At 41.3% G+C, this 12619-nt stretch overlaps 1 protein-coding gene across 1 annotated transcript in view; it reads left to right on the top strand.

The window, feature by feature from the left end:
• The window catches only part of SYNE2 (spectrin repeat containing nuclear envelope protein 2), a 351232-nt gene extending 339544 nt beyond the window's left edge, over positions 1-11688 (top strand). The window contains exons 109-115 of the mRNA XM_066608185.1: positions 557-765; positions 2188-2391; positions 3870-3998; positions 7473-7664; positions 8964-9020; positions 9515-9549; positions 10740-11688. Coding sequence (XP_066464282.1) covers positions 557-765; positions 2188-2391; positions 3870-3998; positions 7473-7664; positions 8964-9020; positions 9515-9549; positions 10740-10965 — 1052 coding nt within the window. The 3' untranslated portion in view covers positions 10966-11688. The remainder of the gene's footprint in view (positions 1-556; positions 766-2187; positions 2392-3869; positions 3999-7472; positions 7665-8963; positions 9021-9514; positions 9550-10739) is intronic.
• The last annotated feature ends 931 nt before the right edge of the window (positions 11689-12619 follow it).

Raw genomic sequence — 12619 nt, 5'->3', positions numbered from 1 at the left:
ACCCAAAATTCGTTCAAACAAATGAATTTGAGTGATAACCATCCAGCATAAATGCAAAAAAAAATCCTTCACTATTCATTATCACTGGCTTTCAGTCAGCATAGAACATGAAGCGCTGAGAGATAAGCCCGCGGTCCAGACTCTGCATGAGTGCTGACTACCTTAGGGGTGACACCGGCGCTCATGCAGTCGTTTTGCTGACTGCTGTCGCGTGTAAATGGGACATTAGTGTTTTTTTTAACTTCTTCAACTATTTCCTTCTGGAATGTTCACCAACCTTTTAGTACAGCATCATCATCTGAGATATTAAAGTTGGAAATCTTCTAAAAATGGAAGATATTTAAAGTACGGCGCTTTATCAAAATTTACAAATCCTCTGATAACTCCAGTGTAGCCCTTTAATGCTGAATCTTCTTAACATTTACAAGAGACACAATATGCCAACAAAACCCATATAATATGCTATATTCTCCTTGGATATATTGCAGGGCGCCCTCTTCTGCATTACAAGGTTACAAAGTAAACAACTTATTTGCTATCTTTGTTTTCTTTTTAGGCGTCATTGAGCGTTGGGAGATTATTCAAGCACAAACCTTCGGTAAAGACGTCAAGAAGCAAAGCTTCCAGCAGTGGCAAAATCTCAGTGCTGACTTAGATGATATCACATTATGGTTAGATAAGACAGAAGTAGAACTTGAACAGGCCAAAAGGCTGAAGCCTTCGTCTACCATCCAAGAGCTGGAGCAAAAAATGAAGATGCTTAAAGTATGTACCCCAGTCTGTTTAGTATAGCAGGTGTATATTGAGATATCCTAACAAGAACCCATTCCGCCTAATAAACTATGGAGGAGACCTGATTACTACACACTGCTTTTTTAATCTGTAAAAACTTGGTACAAGTCTAAAGTCCTAATCTCTGCTGGTGTACTATGCTGTCTACATGGCCAATTATTGTATTTTTTATTTGGTTTCACAAAAACTTGTGAAACCAAAGAGTATTTACATTCTCTGCATAGTGAAGGTGTATTACCGCCAAATTTCTATATAGGACATGGCATAGAAAAAGTCTTTTTAAAAATAAAACGCTGTGACATCATTTGTAAGTCAGGAACGCTATGTTTTCTCCTTAGGGAGAGCACCTAGAAGGTGAGCAAGTGAGGAGACTTGTAAGTCCATTCAGGCTGCTCTGGGTAATATGCAAATAAGGGAGATGGAACAATACCTCTGCAGCGCCAACTATTGGAAGGCAGCTTGCCTCCAAGTCAATGTTAGACTCTTTATACAAGCCTTGTACCAATGACTGGGAATTGAAAGTCAAGTCAGAATCCATACACAGACAGCTGTTTCGGGGTGTTGCCTCTCAAATGGCCCTACAAGTCTCCTCACTCACTCACCTTCTAGGTACTTTCCCTAAGGAGAAAAGATGGCGTTCCTTACCCACGTCACAGGCCTCTCGCTAGCCAAGCCAGAAACCTACTACACCCTGATGAGGGGCAGACACCCCGAAACAGCTGTTTGTGTATGGATTCTGACTTGGCTTTCAATTCCCAGTCATTGTAACAAGACTTGTATAGTCTAACATTGACTTGCAGGAAAGTTGCCTTCCAATAGGTGGCACTGTAGAGTTATTGTTCCATCTTCCTTTTTTGAATCCTTTGTAAGGACACACAAGTTTAGATGAAAAAATGTAACTTTCGGAACCCTTTTCTATGCCCTACCTCACTCCAAAGATCTGAAGACTAACTTTGTATATGTATGTAAACAGGAATTCAGTACATTTGGTAGAAGGGATAGGACTTGGACTACTTTGCCTCTGGCTGGATGGCAGTTTGCTACAGCGAAAACCTCATTACTTCTTTCATGCAGTGAGACCAGGACCCTTTGCACTTCCTTAACTATAGATAGAAGAGATGGACCACTGCTGTGTCTACTAAATTTCTACCAGCCTCATAGACAGATAGTTATATAGATAGATTGATTTTATTCCTAGGTTTAGTGTCCCTTTTTAAAATAATCCTTTAAGAATCTAATTAATTGCAAAATCCCGCTGAGAAGCCTCTTTATTTTTATACTAAATAGAAGAACTCCGTAACCCCTTTCAGCTGGTATATGGTCGCTGTAGTCCGGCTGTGAGGCAACCATTTATGATTACAGTGTTTCACAATTACATGTCTCTCATTCTTTTAGGACATTTTGAAAGCATTTGATGAATACAAAGCCCGGGTTATATCTGCAAACCTGAATAGTAAGGAGTTCCAGCCTGCGGATGATGACACAGAATCTAGGGATGTCCTAAATAGACTTCACATGGTGAATGTACGCTGGGAAAGGGCTTGCCGTGAACTAGACAGTTGGAGGAAGAGTTTACAAACTGATCTGCTACAGTGTGAGGTGAGCTCAATTGTCCACCACAAAATCATTACCATCATTTGGCCAATTGCATATATGCCTTACAATTCTCTAGCCTTAAAGGGAACCGGTCACCTCCCTACAGTACCTGGCGCACGGAAGTCGTACTTATTTTTATGTGTGCACTCTCCCATATAAATCTATGGCAGAGCGTGTGCACGGCAATCTAAAAAAAGGCAGATATCTATGCGGTGCGAAGTTTTGACCGAGTGACAGCGCTGGAACCAGAGAGCGGGTGAGCATAAAAAATACATCACCCAGCTCCCTGTAAAAAAAAAACGCAACACAACTTGGTTCTTCATGCTGTAGGGAGGGGATAGATTCCCTTAAAGTTTCCAGTTAAAGACCGATTTTGAAGTTTTCACATCTGGTGGACCCAAAGATGCAACTAGAATTTTGAATGTTGCATTGTAATTGAATAGTTGTAACTTGATGTTAGGCATATCCAGCACCTGTGTGATGCAGACTCCAAATATGACTTCCATATAATTCTGTATCTCCAATTTTTGGAGAAAGTCCATAAGAAAAACAAATGGTGGCATACTTTGTTGCAGGCCATATTACACAGGTGTTCTGTATACTCTCTGCTGCCAAAAGTAATTGGACACCTGAACAAAATTCAAAAAGTAGTGTTTATTTACATATGTTACTACTTAGTGGGGACTCCTTTGGCCCAAATGACATTGAATACTGTCTACTAATGTCTGATATACTTCAGATGGAATTTCCCTCCATTCATCCTGCAAATGCCTGTCGAGTTCTTTCAAAGAAGTTGCATTGGCCATCTATAGTTTATGGAGTGATGAATCCTGCTACTTCATTTTCAGATCAGATGAACAATCGTGGGTGCGGAGAATGCCTTTTAAAAATGTGTTGAGAGAGCTGTTAAGTACAGCAGAGATTCCGCTATGCTATGGGGATGTTTTACTTGTTTTATGTTGGTTTGAGGATACGAATGTTCCACGATTGGACTGGCCTGCACAGAGTCTCGACCTGAACCCTACATCTTTTGGATGAACTGGAATGTCTGGTCAGAAATTACGAACAGTGTCCATCTTTTTTTGAGAGAACTCGCCAGACGCTTGCAGGATGAATGGAGGGAAATACCAGCTAAAGTATATCAGATATTAGTAGAGAATATCTGATATCATTAGCATATGTAGAGAAATGCTACTTTTGACTCTTGCTCAGGTGTCCAATTACTTTTGGGAGGATAGTGTACAGACTGGAATGTGGATGCTTAAACCCTGAATGTGCTGGCACATTGGTCCATGCAAGTGTCTTTGCAGGTTTACCTGTAATTCTACGCGAGACCAAAGTTAACGAAAATATCACGACAAGTTGTGCCAAATGACATCAGCTCTACTACATCGTTGGGTCCTCAAGATGTGATATCATTTACTGTAACCTAGTTAACACCAATGTACCATTTCTTACAAACTTTTTATGCCATTATGTAGGAATTCCAGGAGAGGAGTGATCGCTTGTTCTTGTGGTTGACTGAAGCTGAAAAACGTAGACTCAACTACCGTGTGATAGATAAGAGTGCAAACTCGGATGTCTTGCTAGACAGTCAGAAGAATCTAATGGTAAGATTCCTTGTATGAGAAAGGTAAACCCAAACTCCTCCGTTTTTTTCCTTAAAGGGAATCGGAAAATGTGTCATCGGAAAATGACCTATTTGTTTTAAAGAGTTTTTATGTTTAAATATGTTTTTTTAGAATTTTTGCTGATTTACCTTTTTTTTAATTTCCATCAGCATCTACATTAAAAAAACAAAAAACTTCCTTCAGATTTCACACTGGCCACATAATAGGCTGAGATTATCTGTTCTGCTGAGATCAATTATCCGTAGTCATCTAATTATCAGGGTTACAATGATGGGTAACACCTATATATAAATAACACAGGATCCACCATTCATAAGTGATGGTCACAGATCACCTCTTCCACTTCCCTGCACAATGACCCATGCACAGGTTCACAGAACATGCCTAGAACGCTCTCTCCCATAGAAGTCTATGACCATTTCTAGACAACAGGTTCCTGTGGCTGCCATAAAGCATGTTTTTGAATGCTGTTAACTGCAGCTCAGGCAAGATGGCCACCCTATAATTATGTATGGAAAATAGAATTTTAAAAAATGGAGTAGGAAAAAAAGGTATATTTCACCATCTGATTTTAATTAGTAAAAAAAACAAACTAGGTGACATATTTCATTTAAGGCATCTTCCTACTCTGTAAGACTTGTGTGCGGTCTTAGAATGCTGAGTCTCCAGGCAGCCAGAGCTGGTAAGATGAATGTGCCAACCCCATTACTAGATGACACATGAGAAGATTAAGTCTTTAATAAGCTTTGTAATCGTATAAGAGTAATAAGTGTCAGGTCATGCTGGAATAGATGTAATCTCCAACGTACACTATAAGTCTGACAGACTGCTCGGTATATGCACTTCTGCAGAAGGAGCTGTAAATGTGACCGGACTTCAGCTATATTCATTACTGCTTATTGGACATGGGGCACCCCAGTGTTTCAGCCGATTGAGCAGACAGGCGTACATCTCTGGTAATATCAGGCACATCAGTACATGTAGGGTCTTCAGATGAGCCATTGTAGTCTGAGGTCACACTCTTTTCACTGACTCTGGGTGTCATTGCTTTTGGACCAAGTATACGAGGGGTGCTGATAAGTATTGAGCTAGGAAGCTGAAACTGCTGCACTATTCTACATGTTCCCCCGGGATGTCGATGCCCCTGTGACGTCTCCTGCAGCTTTTTAAGTCCCTGCAAATAAAATTCCTCCGACTTCTGGTCAGACTGCTCAATTTCAGCATTAGCTGCCTCCAAAACACTTCCAAACCGTTGCCCCTTAAGGTGTTTTTTGAGATTGGGGACCAGATGGCAGTCAGACGGAGCCAGGTTGGGCGAATAGGGTGGATGGGGCATCAGTAGAAAGCCTAAGGAGGTCATTTTTGCAATACTGGCCCCTGCAGTGTGTGGCATTTTTTTAGTTTCACACATTCTTCTTTGCTGTTTTTTCCCCTATAGAGATGCCTATAAAAGAAAACTCAGTGCATGCTGTGACTTGCATAAAAACCAGAAAAAAATGGCACAAAACCCCCCAAATTCTTGTAGGGCGTTTTTAATTTTAATATAGACCTACAGTAAACATCCGGACACAGTGTTTTTTTTGCAAGGTAAAAAAGTGCCAAAAATGTGGTGGACTTTCCAAAAATCACTGTGTGAAAACCAGCCGAAATGTTACTGTTAAAGGGAACCAGTGACCAGGTGCATGCTGTCCGACCCCAGGACAGATATGCACCGTGCCCCCATGTAGGTGTTAATTCTAAAATACTGCAGGGTTTTATAAAAACACACTTAAAGGGGTTGTCCCGCGCCGAAACGTTTTTTTTTTTTTCAATAGCCCCCCCGTTCGGCGCGAGACAAACCCGATGCAGGGGTTTAAAAAAAAAACCGGATAGTACTTACCCGAATCTCCGCGCTCCGGTGACTTCTTACTTACCTTGCGAAGATGGCCGCCGGGATCTTCACCCACGGTGGACCGCAGGTCTTCTCCCATGGTGCACCGTGGGCTCTGTGCGTTCCATTGCCGATTCCAGCCTCCTGATTGGCTGGAATCAGCATACGTGACGGGGCGGAGCTACGAGGAGCAGCTCTCCGGCACGAGCGGCCCCATTCAGAAGGGAGAAGACCGGACTGCGCAAGCGCGTCTAATCGGGCGATTAGACGCTGAAATTAGACGGCACCATGGAGACGAGGACGCTAGCAATGGAACAGGTAAGTGAATAACTTCTGTATGGCTCATAATTAATGCACGATGTACATTACAAAGTGCATTAATATGGCCATACAGAAGTGCTGAACCCCACTTGCTTTCGCGGGACAACCCCTTTAAGTTTGACTGAATAGAGCTCTTGAGTCACAGAGGCGGCTATACCGGCTTCTCCCTGCCCTGATCATGTAGACTGACAGGTCTCTCTGCTTGTATAAGGAGAGAGCGGTTGGTCAACATGCTTCCGGCAGGGAAAGGCTGTTGCGGCCCACCTGTTTGTCTTGATTGCAAAATTCAGAGTTATACTTTTAGGGTATGTGCATTTGTGGTGGAAATGCTGTGGATTTCCCTCAGCAGACAATCCTGCAGCATTTCCACATCAAAAACCCTGTCAAAATCTGCACCATTGGTGTGGATTTTGATTCGATTTCAGCCTGCGCTGCTCTGACCTACCAATCCTACGTGCTGCTGTACCCTGAGCACCGCCGATCATGTGAAGTGGAAGCAGTATCACATGAATCCCGGAAGACGAGCTCAATAGCAGTTGCCGTGTGCGCTGTGCTCTAAGTACAGCAGCACGCAGTATTGGGAGGTGAAAGGAGTGCAGGGCCGGCTGAAATCGGCTATGGAACTGCAGCTGATTTTGAGTCACAATCTGCACCAATGTCTGATTTTGACGAGGTTTTTGATGCAGAAATGCTGAAGAATTCTCCACTGCTGAAAATCTGCAGCATGTCTGCTACTTGTGAATATACCCTTGAAGTGTGTTTATTCTGAAACTCCACAGCATTTCAGAAAAACACTTACATGGGTTAAATGTACATACCGGCCCCAGGTTCATGCTGCCCGTGGTTTAGGCAGCATGAACCTTGTGACAGATTCCCTTTAATTGCCTACCGACTCACTAGACCGTCCTCAGGTAGGAGGGCAATGAGTAATGATTGACATATATTATTTAATACCTGCTAAAGTTTATCACAATAAATATCCTAATCACAATAAAAGCACACCGTATCATGAAATACAATAATCCTTGTATAGCAGCATATTCCGCACCACTTTACATTTCAGAGAATATGTGTAAGGAAACTCTGACATTATGTAAAAAAATGTGCTGCTGCCAGGTTGTCTTGAACGGACCCACATGGCACTAAAGCGTAGTTCCCAATCACTATGTGATTATACGTAATTACGTACATTACATAATGTAGAATGATTTGTAACACTTGATAATTACATAATTTACTGGTTTTCTTCTTCTTCTATTTAGCAGCTCAAGGGAGAGCTTCTGGAGAGACAAGCCGAAGCAAACTTCCTTCAGGATTTGTCTAGTAACTTGCTGAGTAGTACCGCTGGCGATGGGTACATTGAGACTGAAGAGAGGATGCATGTCATTGGAACCAAACTGAAACAGCTCCTTGTAGACGTCTCACAAGACTTATCTGTCGTTCAGAAAGCTCTGGTGAGTACACTTTTTCCTTTGGTCAGATGACTTTTATAGGATTACTAAATAGAACACATAGACTTTAAGAGTTTGTCTCATGCCAGGTTTTTACCTGGTATGCAGACCCTTTCGGCACAAAGTAAATGCTAGTGAGTGACCGCACATGCGCACCACCACTCCATTCACTTCTCAGTGACCGCCAGAGATTGCAGACTCTGGTATCTCTAGCTATACCACTGAAGTGAATGTAGTGGTGGTGCACATGTGTGACTAGCTGCTGCCAATCACTATGGGATGAGCCACTATGGCAGTATCTGCATGATGGGTAAAATCGGTCATGAGATGACCCCTTTTAAGGTGTTATTCCCATCAAAGACCTCTGACATAACTACAGGAATTCCATAAATGCATGATAGCTGCAGGGTACAGAGGTTCCAGATAGGGATGTATGACCATACATGTGCTCGGCTGTTTCCTTGACTCCCACAAAAATGAATAGAGAGCTGTTACGTCTCCATTTAGTCCACGCCTGGATGTGGTGGCAGGACAGGGATTGTACGTAGGTGCAGGTCCTTGAACCGTGCTCTTCAGCTGTTGCAAAGCTCTCACCATTTTCTGACAGCCACAGATAATTCAATGACATTCCTATATTGCCCCTAATTTTTCTCATTAAAGACAATCTTCAAGAGTAACTCAATTTTTTTTGTAGTTTCCTTTGTACTATTCAACTAAGGAGCTTTGTAATATAGTTTAGTCTAGAAAAATGCCCCTTTCTCCACTAATCTGGCTACTTCCCTTCTCCCTTCCTGCATTGCTCTCTCACTGTCAATTCACTGCTTAAATCCATCTTCAGTGAAGGCAGGTTAGTAATTACAAGTAAATGAACTTACAAGGAAGCCTATAGAGAGAGTAGGTGAAGTAGGAGGAGAAGCTGCTGGGTGGAGAAAGAAGCATAGATGCTGCTACGGACTAGTAAATGTTATTTTACAGTTGCTGAAATTGCATCTACACTGCTCAGTCCTGCTGTACACTGCCCTCCATGATGCTGTTGCTTATATCCAGCTCTCCTATGTTTAGAGTGTATGGAGACATCATAGCAACTAGTATAACAAACCCAAAAATAAATGTTCAAAACAGAACTGCAGAGATTATCATTAAAAAAATGTTTATTGAGAATTATATATATAAGAAAAGCATTTAAAAAAAACAGAACATGAAGGAAATGCACCATCAATACAGGGGAGAAATACGTCCTATCGGGTCACACATATAAGGAGTTCCCAAATAAAATCATGTTTTTATTTGCCTCACTTACAGGATACTTCCGCAGCTGATGAGGCTGATTCTCTGATCTCCCCAACAACCCACAAACAGGTAACATTTACACTATGAATCTGAACCAAAAAAACAATTTGCACCTGATTTTTTTTTTTTTTTTTTTTTTTTTAGATTTAGGTTCTGAAATGGCTGTGAATTTCAATAAGTGCATTGAAATGCATACAATCTGCTGTTAAATTCTGGGGCATATCTGCACCAGACTGAGCATACTGCAGATTTGAAAGTCCGCAATGTGACTTAATTCTGCAGCTGATTTTTTTTTCTCTGCTGTGAATCAGATTTGCTAAAACCCCATTAACTAATATTAGGCTGTACTTGGTTGCGGAATTTCAGTAACTATTCTGCATATAGCATGTGATGCCTGAAACAGGCCTAAAACCTCAGTATTCATCATTTTCCCTCTGGCCAGTGGTTGTTGTGTCCTATACCACTTCAATTACATGTTAAATACCTATCATCAATATTCCTTTATATGTAAAAACCTCCTACAAGAGAAACCTTAAAAATCAAATATGCTTTTCGCTTCACAGACTGCAGCTGGAGCAGCTTCCAAAGACTATACCAGGTATGTAATGTAAATTCCACATCCTTGTTTCTGGTCCTTAGTCAACCTAAGATGGTCTGAAACACATGGCTCTTCTAACTTGAAGAATGAAGGCGTCCTTAACAGCCATGGTCTTCAACTTGTTGCTCTCCAGCTGTTGCCAAACTACAATTTCCAGCATGTCTTTATAGCTACAGAGCATGCTGGAAGTTGTGGCTTTCCAACTCTTGAGAAACTTCAACTTGGGATCATTGCTGTACCGGCTGATGTTTCCAGATAGCTGGATTCTTGGCAGAGGAAACCCCTTCAGACCCATATCACTCATTTAACCCTAGAAGTACATGGCCATTTTTTGTTCTTTCATTTTTTGAAAGTACTACAGAAAGAAAAAAATCTTTATTTTCGTCAACGTCTAAGTATAACTTTATCTTTGCATTGATGGGGTTGTGTGAGGTCTCATAAAAAATTCACTTAAAATTTTTTTTTTTGGTTGAGTTTGCAATTGTTTGATCGTTTATACCATGAACTGCAATACTTCAGTATTACTGCTGATATTTTATTAAGACGTACTAAATGTATGTCTTAATAGGGAGAACTTCACAACAGCCCTTGCGGCCTTCAGAAGGCTTTGGGCTGACATGACAACCAAATGGCACCTCTCAATCTCATCATGCAGGTCCTTTCAGGGTATTTAAATGCCGTTGTCATAATTTATATTGGCATTTAAAGGGTTAACAGTTGTGATCAGCTTCTGAGCCTGCTCTGTATTAATCCTGTGCATTTGGGATGTAAATATATGTCCTGAGTTGTGAATGGGTTGATAAAGGACCAAGAAGATGTTCGCTGGCGGAGTACTCCATGCAACAGTGTTTCCCAACCGGAGTTGTGAGCGGAAGGCAGCAGGTAGTCCTGTCAAATTTACAGCAAAGATGGCAATATTATTTCAACTTGTCTAAGTAGAGACTTAGTATTAGCGGCCAGCAAAGCAGACGACAAATTGTGGACTGAATGTATATTAGAGACTAGTTTTCCACCCGTGCATCAAGTCTGTGGGAGTAGGGAGTTCCAAGGAGTGGACATAAAGGGTAGCTCTATGTTAGGACATGCAGTGTACATGTCTACTTCCTGATAGACCGTGACAACCAGATTATGGCCTGATTCATTGAAAACACAGAGCCAAGAGTTAATAATACTTTTATTTCCCATCATAGGACAAGAAGATCCGAAGACAATATTCAAGGGGCACCCGTGAAGAGGTCTTTATTCTACAGAGTGTTGCGTGCAGCTTTCCCCCTACAGCTTCTCCTGCTCCTCTTACTCTTCTTCGCCTGCATGATTCCGGTCTCTGAGGACGACTTTAGTTGTGCCCAAGCTAATAATTTTGCCAGATCTTTTTACCCAATGCTGAGATATATTAATGGCCCACCTCCTACATAGTTACAGTTCCTGTACATTTCTGCCCGAACCAAAAACATTCCAATACTGTGTCCAGAATAACACCAGCAAATCACAGAATATATATATATTGTAGAGATACACAACCCTCAACTCCCATAATCCTTTATTTCACTTTGAATCCCCTACCTTAATTGCGTCAAAACTTCAATTTGGTGCTTCAGGAAACGGGTTGCAGGAATTTCACTCATTCGGATGCACATAGTAACTTTATATCTATGTATTTGGTGGCAGTTTATAACCTATATAGCCATTTTAAATATTTTTAGATTAAGCAATTGTGTTTCCTTTCCTATTTTTACTTGGAACTGGAGAAATTTATCGCATGGATGTGGCTTTGTTTTCTATTTATGTGAAATTTTAATATTAATTACTATGTAAATTAGCATATTTCTTAAAAGTTAAGGGCCCATCTCTTCTGAATAATTCATAATGTTGTACAGAGCAATTTGGTTTTCTACAGACTTGCAGGTTAATTTCTTTGTTGTACAGTCATATATATCTGTTTTTTTATGTTTCCTTTTTAAGCCACTTTTGAAATCCTGAAATGCTGAAGTATTGGGCTGAAGGTCATTTATTGTTCAATGTGTATCTTAAAGAGGGATTCTAATATATTCTGTAAGATAGTGTTACACATCCCACCAGCTGGAAATGGTAAAGGTATTGTGGGATATCGATTCAATAAACTTCCTATGACCTTTGTAATTTTTGTTTTCGGTCATTGAATATTGGTTTTTAAAGAAGGTATACAGGATTAGAAAAACATGGCTGCATTCTTCCATAAACAGCTCCACACCTATGTACAGGTTGTGTTTGGTATTGCGGCACAGCTCCATTAAAGTGAATGGAGTACAATGAAATATCACACGCAACCTGTGAAAAGGTATGGCACTGCTTATGCCGTGTTTTTAGAACTTCATACAATTCCTTAAAGTGACCCTCTGGATGCTATTAAAAAATGCAGAAATTGATTACTTTGGCCTCATGTCCACGTGGGGGTCGGATTCTGTGTGGGAAATCCGGCTGATGGGCCCTGCTTACCTGTATTTCCCCGGCAGCAGGGTCCGCAATGATCTCTCTACTTCCGGGTATGCTGTTCTGCGCATGGTCCTCACGATTCGCCATCGGACATGCGCAGTACAGTTTGTTTTTTAAATCTCCTGCTTTTCAGTGGGATGCGCAGCAGGTCTGCAGCTAACACTGGATTGGATGGCTTCCATTGACTGCAATGGAAGCCGTCAGTGCGGGATCTACGCAGAAATGGAGCATGCTGCGATGTTTTTCGGACCAAAAGGTCCACACATCAAATCCGCATTCTTAAATTCATTTGCGAATGCCCATGCTTCCTTATGGGCCGCTTGATTTGTGGGTGTCCCACAAATCAAACCCGCTCATGGACATGAGGCCTTTATGAACTGGAAATCTTGTACTAATCCTAAATTATACTGTTACAGTCCAGGAGCTGCATTCATTTATTTGTTACTCAATAACTGCTCAGACTTTGGTCACTTTCCAGAATGCAAATTACTGAAGCAGACCCAACTCTGATCTGTTCACTTGAATGGGATGAAGCTGTAGTTAACGGTTATAGGTACAGCCACTGCTAAAGCCCCATTTAGATGGGACGAATGTCGGG

Source organism: Eleutherodactylus coqui, chromosome 6, assembly GCF_035609145.1.
Source record: "Eleutherodactylus coqui strain aEleCoq1 chromosome 6, aEleCoq1.hap1, whole genome shotgun sequence".
Classification (NCBI taxonomy): domain Eukaryota; kingdom Metazoa; phylum Chordata; class Amphibia; order Anura; family Eleutherodactylidae; genus Eleutherodactylus; species Eleutherodactylus coqui.
This window is presented reverse-complemented; position numbering and strand designations above follow the sequence as displayed.